The 16,488-nt window shown below is 34.1% G+C and overlaps 1 protein-coding gene across 5 annotated transcripts in view; it reads right to left on the bottom strand.

Moving 5' to 3' along the window:
- The window catches only part of VPS13A (vacuolar protein sorting 13 homolog A), a 104,255-nt gene that overhangs the window by 15,226 nt on the left and 72,541 nt on the right, over nt 1-16,488 (bottom strand). For 4 of the 5 annotated variants that reach the window (XM_062019395.1, XM_062019397.1, XM_062019396.1 and 1 more), the window contains 16 exons: nt 14,863-14,992; nt 14,308-14,543; nt 13,925-14,078; nt 12,920-13,066; nt 12,300-12,381; nt 10,988-11,057; nt 10,425-10,530; nt 7,381-7,494; nt 5,634-5,779; nt 5,434-5,515; nt 3,869-3,982; nt 3,331-3,406; nt 3,080-3,243; nt 2,688-2,733; nt 1,743-1,866; nt 495-609 (listed from right to left, as the gene is read on the bottom strand). In XM_062019395.1, coding sequence (XP_061875379.1) covers nt 495-609; nt 1,743-1,866; nt 2,688-2,733; nt 3,080-3,243; nt 3,331-3,406; nt 3,869-3,982; nt 5,434-5,515; nt 5,634-5,779; nt 7,381-7,494; nt 10,425-10,530; nt 10,988-11,057; nt 12,300-12,381; nt 12,920-13,066; nt 13,925-14,078; nt 14,308-14,543; nt 14,863-14,992 — 1,906 coding nt within the window. Of the gene's footprint in view, nt 1-494; nt 610-1,742; nt 1,867-2,687; nt 2,734-3,079; nt 3,244-3,330; nt 3,407-3,868; nt 3,983-5,433; nt 5,516-5,633; nt 5,780-7,380; nt 7,495-10,424; nt 10,531-10,987; nt 11,058-12,299; nt 12,382-12,919; nt 13,067-13,390; nt 13,571-13,924; nt 14,079-14,307; nt 14,544-14,862; nt 14,993-16,488 lie in introns of those variants that run through there. The other variant, XM_062019399.1, reaches the window with a different exon arrangement.

The following is a 16,488-nucleotide window of genomic DNA, read 5'->3' as shown; positions in this document are numbered from 1 at the left end:
TTCATACAAATAGTATTCCACTTCAGAATCATTTACGTTCTTTCAATGGACATAGTATGGACACAAGTGTAGTTAAGTGTTTAAAATGCTGCTTTCATAAAATTGAGATTAAAAAGTCACTGTTAAAAATGTGTATTACAAAATAATGGAAAACAGTATATTTGTGTTTATCATCACTGTTTATAAAAATAAAATTAAAGCCAGAAATTTTTAATTACACATAAAAACATTCTTCTTTCAAAATGCTCTCTATGTTGCGTAAACCTCTACAAATATACGGGTATAAATTATGGTGTCTTTCTCAAAAAGTCGTATCACAGAAACTAAATCACCAAAGTGGTCATAAGCCTAAGAGACTGCATGAAACTTCTTGACTACTGAGTTGCTAGGTATGAGGTGGTAGGGTACCTAAGAAATGGGAAATTCTGATAAAATATTTATTTCCATGTATGATGAGTTAAAATTTATGTCAAATTATCTTTCATTTTCTTCACCTGTAACATTTGACTTCCAGTTCCATCTCTTAATCTGTAAGGTCTAATAACACCATCTTCACCAAAGAAGCGGGGTGGGCGCAGGCTTATCACATCTTCTGATGAATCTGCGACTCTGACAATAAAGCAGCAAATTTAAGGTATATGTCAACATCTCTACTCAGGTACAATATTTAGCTAAGGCTCTACATTATTTAATAAACTAAATTCAAATACTGGAACAGCAACTGTTTTGTATATATGTATTTTTGTATATAAATAGATATAAAATAGATATATGCAGAAATTTGTTTTAGACAATGATTAAAAGAAAACTGGATGGCACAAGGCAGCACACACCTGCAAAATTTCATTAGTGTCTAAGTACTGTACTTTAAAACTTTAAATTTGAAGTTATCTGTACCACACAGAACTTCTGCTCTGACATATTTATTGCATTTCTTGGCTAAAGAACTTAAAATGGAAAACAGAAGAAGGAAAAAGAAAAGGAAGGAAAGGGGAGAAAAGGAAAGGAGAAAGAAAATAAAAAGAAAAGAAAAAGGAAGGGGAGAGGGGAGAGGGGAGAGGGGAGAGGGGAGAGGGGAGAGGGGAGAGGGGAGAGGGGAGAGGGGAGAGGGGAGAGGGGAGAGGGGAGAGGGGAGAGGGGAGAGGGGAAGGTGCTGGCAATTTACAGCAGCAAAAATGGCCAAGATTGCTAAGAACAACAGGGCCACTAAACAGCTGTATTCCAACAAAGCTACTAAACACCTCCTAAAAACACTTTCTCCTGCTTCTTTACATATTAGCATATATCTTAAAGACAGCAAGGGGTTTATTAAAGTGAGGCTATCACAGTATTCAGTATTCAGTACTAGTACAGTTCTCAGTCTGAACAATCAGGCCAGATCCTAGCACGAAACTTCTGATGCAGGTGAAAAGTCCTTTTTCCTGTATCATTTGGGGTAAAGGGAAATAACTGAAGGAAGCAATTGAAGGATGTGTGATTGCTGACGCTGTTAAACTAGTTTCTTTTGTAATGCTAGAAATACCAAAGACCTGATTTCATCTATTTTAAATGCTGTCAACTGTGTCTTTTTAGAGAAGCCACCTATTTATTCCATAAGTAACCTTGTTTCCATCTCTTCTGTATTGCAACACAGTTGAGAGATCCAGAAACATTGATACAATGGGATACAAAACCATAATGCACTACTGCCACTACTACTGTTTGTTTCATGCCATGTCATTCTTCATACTTATTTTACTTACTTTTTAATACCCTGAAATGTGCTGCTTGCCATGTCTATGATTCCTCCAGTAGGCCTAGCTACTGCTCCTACTAAGCCTTTTCCAACACCTTTGAAAAAACCAGCTGCTCCTTCTTTTTGAGCTCCTAAAAGGATTAAACGCAGCAAATCATTAAAAAACAGATTTTCTTACAATCTTTGCAAACTTAATTACCATTAAATTAGAAGTCTTACTTGATATGCAACTACATAGCCTCCTCCACACAAAGTTCATTTAAATAAATCAGTAGGAATACATTAATCTGTTTTAAAAGTTTTATAACTCAGATTTATAAAGTGTGGTGGGTTGACCTTGGCTGGACACCGTGCCCACCAAGCTGCTCATTCACTCGCCCCTCCTCAGTAGGTCAGAGGAGGGGAGAAAAGGTGGAAAAAAACCCCACATAGGTCAAGATAAAGATAGTTTAATAAAGCAACAGCTAAAGTCATGCATGTGAAAGTAAATGGAAAGAGAAGATTTATTCTCCAATTCCCATTAGCAGGTAACATCCAGCCACCTCTCCAGAAACAAGGGGGCTTCAGTACCACGTAGCAGTTGCTCCAGAAGACTAACATATAATAAAAATGTCTCCTCTTTTATCAACTTTTATTGCTGAGACATCATGTCATTTGGAATATCCTTTTGGTCAATTTAGGTCAGTTGTCCAGGCTATGTTCCCTCCCAAAAATCTTACCATCCCAGCCTACTGGGTGACGGATGAATGCTGGAGAGACAGCCTTGATGCTGTCAGCAGCAGTTGACAACATCTGTGTGATATCAACAACTTCATAGCTACTGCTGCAAAGCACAGCACTGTGAGGGCTGCTACAGGGAAAACTAACTCTGTCCCAGCCACACAAGTACAGAATGTCTCATCAAATGTCATCACCATATGAACAATTAAAGCATCAGAATACCTAAACTTACCTCTTATTGGTTTTGTAACTATTCCAGTTATGCCACTGACAAAACCCTACCAGGAGAAACAAAAAGACGTGACAAATATGTTTTCAGATTATATTTTTCATTTTCACACTTTTTTTACAATTTAATTGGTGAACAGCCTCAAAGTACCTGTTGGAATATTCTAAAATTCACTACAAGTTAATAGAATTAGAGGAACCTCCTTCATGGTTCCTACCTTCTCTTCTACCATCATCATCTTTCTTTAAAACTATCACTCAGTTGCAGCCATCTATTTACAAAGCCAGAACTAAAATAAAGAGAAACAACTCTCTAGTGACTACAGCAGGCTCTCTAGTTGCTACTCTTCCCTGCACTGTATTAATTAATCTTTTTATTATTTTCTTTCTCCTTACAGAAACTAGTCCTTTTCCGCCTCGAGTGATACCCTCTCTCAGACCAGTGGGCTGTTTATTCATGGCTTCTCTCCTTTTTTGTTGGTAATCCTCATCCATAGTTATTGCAGCTACTCCTTTTGCCATAGCACCAGTGATTCTTGATGCAGCACCAGCTAATCCACCTATTGGAAAACAAAACAAAGTGAAATGTCTAAGAAATTTACAAATACTGACCTATACTGCTGACTATTAATTTCACAGAAACTTACCAACAGCTCCCCCTACTAGTGCTTTAAGTCCTAGTGCCATCCCTTCTATAAATTCCTCAGGACCCTGGATGGCTCCCTAAGAAAAAAAACCAATGCATTTATGTTAAACTTCAAATAGTATGTATGGCACATTTTTAAATATTGCGTTTTTTATTGAAATTTACGTACAAGAAGAAAAAAAGCGTAAGACTGAGTGATAAAGTGTGAAAGTGCTCACCATTGAGAGAAAGAACAGCTATGTTAGAGTACTAATTAATTCCCTGAAATCTTATTTTAAAGCAAAAGAAAAAAGCAGCAAATTTCCTTTCAATTAAGAACATAAGGAACAGCCTTTTGTGAATTAAATTAAGTGGACTATTGTCTCTTTTTTAATCTCACTTGATTTCTCCTGTATTTTTTCCTGGTACTTTTACTATAGTTTTTCAATTCTAAAACTAATTTTAAAACCAAAACCCATATTAATATATCCACATTTTAAATGTAATCCGTATCTATCTACTTATGCTACATTTTGTAAGAAGGCAGCAGAGGTTTTTACCTGGTAAGGTTCATAGAAGAATGCTTCTACTCCTTCAGACAGGCCTCTTATGAATCCAAATGGGTTACCCAAGACATCGAGGCCAAGAATAAGAACATACATCTGTTTAATAGCCTGAAATAAAAATATTTCAGAAATTATACTAAAATAGAGGCAAGCAATACCTAGATTTAAAACAGTGGAAGTAACATGTGTTTAGTATTTAGAAAAAGTTAAACTCACTTGGAAAAGTAAAAATAGTTGTATTAAAAAGTGAGAATTAAGTCAGTCAAGTAAATATTACTTCTTACAAGCATTTCACAGATAACTAACATTAATGCTCTTGAGATTTTATGAAGCAAGAACATGACCAAGATTTCTCTCATAGTACATAATTTGCTCTGGAGTAAATTTGATACTGGAACAATTTTGTGGATTGTCACTGTGAAACTTTTAAACTCCATCTGTATGAAGTATAACTTGATTTTTAAAAAAGGTTGAGCATCTCCTAGAAGAGTTCAAATTTTCCCTTGGGAAAAGGTAGGATCAGAGAACAACAGATAATTCATTCCCCGATTATTAATATACCCATGTTGAGGGACTCGCAAAAGCGAGAAAACTTATCTACACAGGGATGCAGATAAGCAGTCACTTCTTTTCATGCTGGGGAACACAGAGAATATCTCCTCCAATTGTGCTCCAGCTTCAGTTACAATTCTCAAGGCTTTTATACAATTCAAACAAAGAACTATATTTGCCAACAAAAGCATGCATAAAATGTCCATCTTTTAATTTGCCCTTTACCTTGATTGGTTCTTATTATTGTAAAATTTATCAATATCATAGGAATTGGTTAAATGTCTTCATTAGGCTAATGAAAAGATAGTAATCTATTTACTTGGGATACATGTAATCAGAGAGGAACTTGCTCAATTTACTTGACAGGTACATGGGCGTCTCCCGTCTTTTCCTAGCACATCCAAGTACAGCTATTTGAGGCCCACCCCCCACCCCCACCCCGGGCATGGTATGTACACTCCCTTCCTCCTGAGACAAGCACAGAACCTTGTGCAGATTGGGGCTTTTGCAATAAGTACTTACCTAGGTGATCGAACTATTTGCAAGAGTTTTAGTTAATTGATTATAGACTATTAGCAAGTGCTTAACAAGTGCTTAACATAAACCATTAACAAGTTATTGTGGTGTTAGTTTATTGATTGAAATAATCTTTTATCTGCAACACCCATAATACCCATTATTCATATACTACCAGTGTCCAAGAAAAAGTATTATTATTTAGAAGCCAATTCTGCCCTATCAGAACTGAATTGCATTGGCTTTCACTATCTATTCCAGCAAGCTGTTTTGTTTTTCATGCCACTTTTGCTCTAGCCACAATTTGGAACTGGTATTTGCCCCCAAAATAAAGGCAGTAGAATCCAACTTGTAAGTGTTGTGCATGTGTTTATGTATTTAATCTTTGTACAAACTTATCAAGTTGAAAAGTAATTTCACTTCTTTTCATACAACCAAACCACGTAGTAGTGTTTTCAAAATACAAGTTCACTGAATTCACTTATTCTAACCTGTTTTGAATAATGCCTTAGAACTGCTGATTGGAGCTGTTGTGTAGTACAGAAGTGATAGCTGAGTTCAAAGAAGGCTAACCTAAAAAAAAAAGGTAAGAAGTAACACATTATTACACATAAAACGTAAAAAAATAAAATCTAACATATGTAATGTTTAGTCTTTGGAAGTAATCTTTACCATCATATTTTTAACCTACTTAAAGACAACATCTTGTACGTCTGTGAGGGTGGCCCCTATACTCTTCAGCAGGAGATTCAAGGATTGAAGTGGGATCAATTCATTCTTTCTCTCTTCTTTGTTACTGTCTTCTCCGCCCGTACTGAGGGAAAAGCTTAAGTGCAACTAAAGGATAAAAATGAGATTGGGAAATAAGATGGTTCATTAATGGAAGTATTATATTCCTATCTTCATAATCTTTTAGATGACATTTCTAACCTCTACTGAAATCAGACTGATTTCACAACAAAATACATAAATACACCTCTTAGGGCAAATAAACAAACACTGACATTTAAAGTCAAAATGAATAATTGGTACTACCCTTAAGAAAACAAGAACTTGAAATTGCTTAGTCATGTTTTCAGATAAAGTCTCCAGAATCTTTTAGGTTATTAGTTCATTTTCCAAGCATTTTGTTTCTGTAACTAACCGCAGAATACGTATACCAGGAAAAAAAAACTGTGCAGATCTGAATTAACCAAAGTATTTGTTTCACAGAAATTAAGGTGACAGTTTCAAAACAGAAAAGCATTCAGGAAAATTGCCTAAATAAAGGGCTCTGCAGTTCAGCAGTACTCAAAAATCAGAGGAAAAGAAGTTATGTCTGTTTCTGATTCTCTGAAGAGAATATAATGTGTTATTCATAAATTCATGGTATAATAGAGTGCGTTTCAAAGATACATAGCTTATATTGCAGTTATTGTCACTTAATTCACAGCTCCATCTTGACTTCAACACTGTTAATGACTAATCCTTTATTAGAATCTCTCTCTCTCATGTAGTTTTTCTTGTCAAATATGACATAATACATTAACAAATAAGCTTTTGGTTGCCTTATAACAAAACATTCACTTTGTTATCACAATACACCAGACACATTTCACTTTTGTCAAACAGTATTTTTAATAAAACTGGAGACATATCTATGAAGTTACACTGAAACAGCTACTAAATGTACCTGGAATGAGGCTATGTTGTTTACTTGAAGTTAGCCAACATTTTCTGGGAATTACCATTTTAGTAGCAGACCATTTCTAACATCTCACCAGATACTGTGACAAGGTGAAACTCAAACTATTACTTGATCTACTTTCCATGGGATGGAGGGGAGATTTTCTTATTAAGAATTTTTACAGAGCCCAAAAAGTACTTTCACAGTTTTACTGTCAGCTACACAATAATAAAAATAACAACCAGTAAGCTAAAAATGCATGAGAGTTAGATTTGGGCAAACAGGTTGTTGTTTCCAAGTAAGTATGAACATATAGCTAGACCTGAAGATTTATGGGAATGGGGAAATAGCTCAAAGTAGACTGTACTAGAGTAAAAAACCCAAAAATGATTTTCCGGTAACAACAAAGCAAAAAACATCACTGCATAGAAATGCTGTCTGTATACACTTGCTAGAAGTGTCTTCATTCCCCAATCCACAACACACTCCCTAAACACAAGCTATAACATTTTGCAAGGATCTCTTAAATAATAAAAATTATTACTGTATATGAAGAAAGTCATGGATAGGAATAAAATAGTAAACTTTTCATGTAAATGTTTCATAAATATTAATATAAATCCACTACAGTTTATTGGTAAAAATGAAAGTACTTTTCTGAGATATTTTTCATTTCAGATCACAGCTTCGTTTCCAGTGCCTACCATCCTGCAGCAGAAAAAAATCCTTCAGTTAGAGGGCAAACACAGGCTGTACCATGAAAAACGCATACCTTAATTGGAGAGATATGAAAGTATTCATACAAGCTGATTTGCGATGTATCCATTGATGACACACTCATCAGTTCTTCTTGAAGAGATTCAACATCCTTTTTGAAAAGTTCCAGCTGTGAATGCATTTTCAAAACATTATTACCTTAGAGTGTAACTATCATAGACTTGTCACTGAGATGCAATACATTGATTAATACTACTTATACTTTCCTGATCTTATGCTTTACTTAAAGAATAGATATTTTAGAGGACTTTAAGCTAGAATTTATTTGCTGCCTATTTTTGTATTAAGAGGATGAAACATACCCATAAAAAGTCAATCCAACATAGATCTTTTTACTAAGGTTTTTAAAACAGTATTTTTACCAATATTCAAATACCAGTATTTTCAATCAAAGTTTGGACAATTTTTACCTGGGTCAAACAGAACACATATGTATATATCCTTTTGAACACATAATACAGTGCATAGGTTTTTAAATTTAAAAAATAGACTAAAGACTATTTTCGGTTAAATGCAGAAACTCAACCTTTACATATTCTGAGAGGACCTCCATCTAGTCCTGTTCTCCTTTCTTCTTTGAAAGGTAGAGTTCCTTTACAATAGTTTTTGAAGCACTGGCCAAGTAGAAAATAATACAAGATTTTAAAACAATAACAACTCAGAAAAACCAGTTCGGGAAAATGAAGTGGTAATTAAAAAATCTTGTGAGAGGTCATTTCCGAACAGCAACCACCTTGCTGCTTAAACAAGCAAAGCAGCCACTACAAGTAAAATAAACCAAGGGACTAAATATTAAGCAGACATGAAATCCTAACATTCTACTGTAAGGGAAGGGCAAAAAAGTATCTCCTCTAATCTCTTGGTTCAGTGATTCAGCTCACAATGCTGATCTCAAATTATTCATCTTTCTGCCAGGAGAGGCAAGAGAGAATAAAATACATCAATGTATTTTTTTCACTGCACAACCATGCATTGAAAATTAACATAATTCTTCAAACAATCACAATAATCGAGAATTCACAGGTACCACTGTATCAACAGACTGTATACACTTCACTGTTGGGAACTATGGATTTAGATTACAAAGCCCCACATGTGAAACTACAGCGGCATTTCTGAAATAATTCTCAAGTAACATTATGAACAGTCATTAAATGTCTGCTTTGTTTAAGGTGCTATTCAAATTTCCTTATATTTCTTAAGTCATTATTAGATTACACATTCTTACTGTTTGTATTTTTAAAGATGTTTAAATAAGCTTATGATGATCAACAAAACTGGACTCTTCCGGCTTTTCTCAGTTTTGCTTCAGGAATTTATATTGTAAGAAAAGACTATGCTTAGGCCTTGACTTACAAACTGTCTCACACTAGAACCTCATGAAGTTAAAATTTCACTTAAAATTTACACTACAACCAATAGACAAGAATTCTTCATTCAATAACCAATTAATACTTTTTGTAAGTCTTTCCAAAACTGTGATACCACTAGAGAATGCACGAGCTTCAAATGACAAGAAGAGAAGAGAAAGAGGATGAGGAAGAAAGAAGCAACTATATCTTCATGCCTCCTTAACCCCAAACTCATGGTAACTACATAAGCATTCTGTGCATTGGACAGTACATTTAGTTTTTCTTTATTGCAGGCCAGAAAACAAGCTACAAAGAACCCACAAAAATCATAATCTTTCTTAAAATTCAAAACAAGCAACTCCATATGCTCAAGAAACAAACAAAGAAACTGAAGGTATACTTAATACATTATACTATATAAGAGTAGCAAATCTATTTATGTGGAAAGGTCTGCTGAACTACAACCCACAGCAGACAAGTCTTATTTCAATTTATGCTGCTGTACACATGTGAAATTCTAAGAAGATTTCTATCTTGCTTGAAATGTTATTCCAGAAATTAATTCTCTTATTTTTCACATTTCCTTCTAATTTTCAATTTATGTTAAATATTTTATCCTAATTTTAATACAATCCCTGATCAATAATACTTTTTAAAATCTCTAATGCATAGAGACGGAGAAATAAAAGTAAACTAAGTCACCTTCCCAGCACACTTTGTCCCACCAAAAAGGGCCTTTTTTGCTCCACTCATCCAAGCAGATCTTTTATGCAAATATTTCCATTTCATTTTTCATTACCAGCACTTTCAAAATACAGACAAAATTGATACACTTTTTCCTAAATAATCTACCATCAGTTTGTTGCATATTAATATTAAAATTTCAATACTCTTAACACAAACAGCATGCCCAGTAAACCTCAGAAGTGCATTGCACCCATACAGCTTATGACCCTTTTCGATTTGCTTTGGCAAATACAAGAAACTGTCTCTCCTGTTGCTTTATTTTGTATTCAGATAGTATTTATTTTTGCATTTGAAGTTTTTATTTCCAAGTTGACTACCTTGCAGTCTAGTTATGTCACATTATTTCATGTTGTGTTATTTCATATTGTCTCATTTTAATTTCTACTCTTCCTATGTAACATCTCCTCTCATTCTCTCTGTACAGTAATTCTATTTCCTCCCACTTCCCTCTCCTCTCCACTTAGTATCAACATGTCAACTACATCATTTTCCAATTTTATAATTTTGCATTAAGTTACCCAAGACATTTCTTTTCTAATCAACCTCTCTATTGCCTTTACATTGTCTTGCTGTCACAGTTAGGTAAGTTTCAGTGATTTCCTGATTAAGTAAGCTACACGAAGAAAAAGAATATTATTTTCACTTTCGTTCCATCCTGGACTCTTTACTAACTGATCCTTCAGTCATTAATAAGATCAAAGCATCTACAACAGTATTAGTTACATTTTTTTGAGGTCTGAAGTCTTCTTTGCATAGCATAAAAGATCAGGATAATGGAAAGTGTTCAGTTTGCCTCAGGCAACAGTATCTCTTAAAAACCTCACAGCCCATATTAGTCCCAAGCATAGCAATTAACTAGCACTGGGGATACAGAAGACGAAGTGTTTTTTCCAATAAAGGTGAAAATTTGAAAGCCATTCAAACAACAAAAGGTTTCTACCTCTTGGTCACTTGGCACATCAGTCTGTGTAAAGAATTCAAACAGTGCATACAGGAAGCCAAGATCTAATCTGAGATCCATCTCTTGAATCAGGACCTTAAAATACCTAACACAGGAAACAAAAAACAATTATTAAGGTTTTTCTGCAACTACATGAAACACTTACTCTAGGGTATTTAGACCACTTCTGTATTGACTTAAAATGGCGGGTTTTTTGAGGGACCACTGATGAAAAAATACTTCACATAGTGGGGCAAGATAAACATACTTAATGCATTTTATCAAGTGGCAGCACTAGCACTGTATATAGCATCATTAAGCCCAGAGATTTTTCTAAATTTAAAAAAAGACTAAAAATCTGACAAAAAGATGCAAATTTACTCTGCAAATATCTAGATCATATGGGGGTTAAGCCTTCATCTCTCTAAGTACTCTGATTTTTCTGAGAATGAGATGGTATAAAATTATCCTGCATTATGTTTTCCCCTATAATGATTTTAGTTTTAAAGGCTTGATTAAACATAATGAATAGCAAGAGAAATGGAATATGTTGAAGTACTTACTTAATGTGAGATATTTGTGAATGTCCTGCAGTTCTCATGACAATACTGACATCAGTAAATGGTTTTGGTGCTATGAAGTTGTAAAATAAAAACAGATCAGCATAGATTTTTATATGAGATATTTATTTTTAATATGAAAATGTCATATATGCTCAGGATTTTCTCAATCCCATGAAGTAAGATTACATAATGGATATGACTGGCAAACAACTAAATCAGGGAAAACAGCAGGAACAGAAAGGAACAGAAGACAAGGATGAAATGGAACATCAAAATTCTATTTCATCAATCCCTGAAAATACATAATTTTTGTTTAAAACTAAATTAATATTGATATCTTAGATTTACATAATTCTCCTAGTTATAGAATAAGATTTTCCAACGTCTGACACAAAAATATAAGTAAAACAAAAATTCTGCAGATTTACACACTGTATCTTGAAAACCATCATATTTAGAATGAAATCTTGACATCATATTAGCTTCTATAAAATATTACAAGCAGTATACTTTGTCTCAATTCAGAATTCCTCTGCAGATCACTCCGTCTTCCAAGTGACTTTGCCCTGAATGAGTTAAAGGAAGACTGCAGCTCATGAGACAGTCTGTGTGGTAAGGAAGTCTGTGTTCCAAGCATTAGAGAAGTTAGAAGACTAAATACAAAACAGGCAAAACATAATTTGCCATCTATAGCGCTTATAAATGGTGCCTCACATAGCAATTTTGAGTTTAGACTTGCACTAGCACACACTTTATTTTCTTATTAAAGACTGTTTCAAATAGGTCACTATGTCATTTATTTCATGCAAGAAAAGAAAAAAAACATGTTTAAGAAAAACAATTTTTTGAAGCAGTAGGGAAAAAGCACATGACTAAAGCTGAAAAGTGAATCCTCACTGTCTCAGAACTACAAATGCATGTATTACGGGAAGAGCGCAATAGATTTGCTACCATGAAGATAAGCAACAACTTGATCTTGTCTTACTTTCACAGAACAACCCATTTCCTTAATTAGTCAGAATCAAGTTTTAGGCTTGATTCAAATGTAACTTTCACTTTATGCTCAAAGACACATATGAAAGGTATGATACTGACAAATGAAAGAAATTACATTTTCTTCTGATGTAACTACTTAGATTATATTCTATCTTCTTCGAAAACTGTTTCCCTATCTCTAACTTTAGTATTTGTGTTATCTGCAGTCAGAAAGCTTATATAGACTTCCTGATAAAAGTGACATGGTTAATGTCAGCACAAGCAAGTTATCTTCTCATTTTAGGAGTAAAGATTATGTTAAACTAGAACAACAAACCTGAATCCAACGTGATGGACTTTGGAGGTTTAATAGGATAGAACACAAAGGGAAATATGGCTCCAGGAATCTGGTTTTGTATCTAATAGGGGTAATGACAGGACAAGGCACAGCATGTTATTATTTCAATAGTGAAATATTTTAAAATCAGGACAAACACAAGAATTACAAACATTACCTGTAGCATTACAGCAATTCAAAAGCAGAAAGAAAAGCCACTATTGTGGTTCAAAATATCTCTGTTTTCAAAACAAAATCAGCCAATGCAAATAGTCTAGAAAGACTTCTCTAAGTTGGTTATAATAAATGGTTGACAGAATTTTTGCAAATGATTTCTTTTTGAAAACTTGAACATATGCAAGGAATCAAATTGTATAGGTTTCTTGTTACTTTTAAAGAAAAGTAAAGAGAAAAAGAATGGAAGACAAATGGTAAATGTTTTTCCTGAACAGTGTTTTTTTTCCAGAAGCATTTAAGTGGTACTTCCAGAGACTGAGAAGCACTGATATAAAAGCCAATCAGTACAACTAAATTCAAAACACGATCATTCTTGAAACAAATCCAAGTTTCCATAAAAGTTTCTTTTTCTTCACAAATAACTGTCTTTTGAGCAGACTCACCTGTATCCTGTAAATTTGAATTCTGAATGACTTCTGATGTGCAGATGAACTGTATTCTACTTTTAAAGCTGGCAAATAATTCCTTCTGATAGGAATCTCATTTGGTTGTTGAATTTTCATATTCATTCCATTAGGAGTTAAACATACCTATTGTAATATTTTTAAAAATTTGTTATGTGTTTCAGAGGGCTGCTTTTTGTAATACACTTTAAAATTTGCACTGTTCATTAGCATTTTAGAGATAGCTTAGCTGTAAAATTTTTGAAGTTTTCAAGTCAGATATAATATTTTTCCTTCATTTAAAACAATCAAATTTTGTAATAAATTTCAATAGAAGTAAAATTACAAAATATTACATTCTTTGAGGGGAGGTTCTGGCATTTAATACACAACTTTCTAGAGGAAAGGCAGAGTAGTATATCAGTCTATGACTCAGATAAAAAAAAAGTCTCATTTAGCTATACCTTTTTCGATTATCTCCAACAAGATTCTAATGAGTAGACAGACATTATCTACAGCCAAGGAAAGTAGCATTTGGAGTATAACGTGCTTCTACATTTCAGACATTTCCAGAATTTTTTTCACACACATGTGGATGAATAACAGATGTATTATCCCACTTGAAGTTACTTTCGAAATACAAGATTTTTGCTAAAATAAACAAATAACTATCAGCCTGCCCATCTCCTCAGTATAACAAATAAACCAAATGCAAAGTTTCTTTACTGTAGCTTTATGCATATTTAGTCCCATGACCTGCAAACATGTTACACTTCAATTCCAAATTTAGAGGCTAACAAAAAAAATCTACAGAAAGCTTTCAAACATTTACAGATTTTAGTTTTTCCAAATAAGTTTTCACAGACAGAGATAAAGAAGGGTTTTCAAATATATTAGGTAAATAATTCACCTCAATTTTCACTGTAAGTTTCTTCAAACATCAATCAATACACTTTTTCCCATGTATACATATAAATAATAGATTTAGAGAACAATCCGTATTACCAGAACATTTGATTCCAACTCAATAATCTTGTTTTCTGAAGGAGTCAGCTCACTGTAATCTTTAAATTCTTGTTCTAATTTATCAGTCTGCTTAACACTCATCGGTCTCCACCTTGACTTCTTCTTCGGTTTTGTCTCCCAAACCACATCAGAACTTTGAAGACAAAACAAAGGACCAGATACAAAAAGCATATGTATTAATACAAATCACAGTGAAAATATTTCTACAACGGGAAATATTTACAACAGGAAAACACAATGATGCAATTGTAAATACTTTTACAAAGAATTCTTTTTAGCCTTCAATCACATCCTAAAATGAAATCTAATGAGTGAAAATACCTGAAGTTAAGCATGCTAGACTTGCACAAAAAATAAGTTACCTTGTAATTCCAATGTAGGACACTTCTTGCTTTGTGTAATTATTAACCAATGAAATTCCAACGTCTTGCAGAGACAGAACAATTTCTTGCTCTGCTAATTCTGCTTTTACGCTTTCATATGTCAATTTAAATACATTCTCGTCTTCAGTGATCAAGACAATACGCTGCAAACCTTCAAAAAAGGACACTAAATACACCACTTTTCTACAATCCAAGCTGATTATTTCCATTTTGTCCTACAAACAAGAAGGAGAAGTTTTCACAACTCTGTTATCACAAGCAAAGGCAGAAGTCTTAGTGATATGATCAACAACAGAAGACATTTTTAAAACGTGCAAGCAAATAATAAAATTTTGAATTCTGAAGTTCTACACCAGTCTCACACAAACACACTTTTGAACTGATGACAACGCTTATTGGCACAAGCTCCAGCAAACATAGCATTGTTGCTGTTCCATGTTCATATATGAGACTGCTGATTTACATACAGAATGCACTGATGAATAGGATAATAAATTAGACAGCATTAAAAAGAGATGAACATAACATATGCACCTCTTTTGGGGCTATTTCCTCAGTTCTATTTCCACATTTCCATTTCAATTTTCTAGATCCTGCTGGATCTGCCCAAGTATACAGCACTGCTTTATTTGGCTGAAGATAGTCTTCCAACTCACTGAGGGAGCTAGAACAAAGTAATATTAAATTAAAATGTCAGCAAATGATTTGTGTCAATGACTTGTGCTTTCTAGAAGAAAAAGCCCACTATTTTTTCAAACAACATTGTCCATTAAAAAAACATGCACAAAACCATTCTCAGCAAAATAATAAACTAGTATTTGCACGTCAAAATACGTACGTATACTTTAGAAATTAAATATACACAGTAGATTTAAATATGTCTTTATTCCCCACTTGTGATTAACTGAGAAAGATTAAGTAGAGAAAAAAATGGAGTAGTGGAGCGTACAAGCTGAAAGGAAAATTTAGGTTTTGCACTGCCTAACATTAATATTGCAAAAGAAGGAAAGTGTGTTCAAAATCCATTGGAAAGGTCTTCCTATATCATTTGCTGAAGAGGAGAAATGTTCAGTATTTAGTATCTGGATCAATGGATATTTTCAGATCAACTAATTTTAAACTCATTCCACCCTCACATCTAGTTAAAATTGTCAGACTTATCTTTTACAGTTCCCTGAAAGGAGTCTACTCTAAGAGGAGAAATGGAGACAGAAGTGCTGATCTTTTCAGGAAGAAACCATGACAGGATGTGTGAGAATGGTTCAAAGTTGAACCAGGGGAGGTTTAGACTGGACATTAGGAAACATCCCTTTACTGAGAGGGTGGTCCAACACTGGAACAGGCTTCCTAGAGAGGTGGTCGATGACCTAAGCCTGTCAGTGTTTATGAGGCATTTGGACCATGACCTTTATAATCATGGGTTAAGTTTTGGCCAGTCCCACAGTGATCAGGCAGTTGAACCAGATGATCATTGTAGGTCCCTTCCAACTGAGATATTCTATTCTATTCCTCACAGTTCATTATAAAAGTTACTTTCTTAGTCTCTATTAGGTATTCTCAAAAGCCAGCTAAAAGGTTACAAAACTTTACAGATACATAAGTATACAACTGACTGTACTCTTCAGACAAACAGGAACATAGAGCTGCCAAGATTGATCTGACTAGCAGCTCTTCCACTTTTTAAGTATTTCAACAACACTGCTCTGACTCAAAGAAAATGGTAGAGGCTGTTTGACTTTAAAAAAAAAAAAAAAGGACGAAAACCAAAACAGGTCAAGAATGCTCTAGATATGCTTACACTTCTCAGCACTACAGAGCATCTGCACATAGTAGCAAAGCACTTCAGAGGCACTCCAGCTTGAGAACAGAAGCAGTGGAGACGTATGCAGACGGCAGAAACAAATTTTCATTGATTACAGATAATTCATACTCGTTAAAGCAATCTTCGTGTTAGTCTGTTTTGACAAAATTTATGTAGCTACCTACCCATTTTTCAGTTTATTTCCTCATCTCTCCAATAACTTCCTAAATCATTCTTCCAGCTAAATCTCAACTAAACAGGACAGAACAGCAAAGCTCTATAATCTAATTACGTTTACAACTTATTTGTTACTTATTCTGTATAGTCAGCATCTGCACAGTTCCAGGGATACTAAGCAC

Source organism: Colius striatus, chromosome Z (genome assembly GCF_028858725.1).
Source record: "Colius striatus isolate bColStr4 chromosome Z, bColStr4.1.hap1, whole genome shotgun sequence".
In the NCBI taxonomy this organism is placed as follows: Eukaryota; Metazoa; Chordata; class Aves; order Coliiformes; family Coliidae; genus Colius; species Colius striatus.
This window is presented reverse-complemented; position numbering and strand designations above follow the sequence as displayed.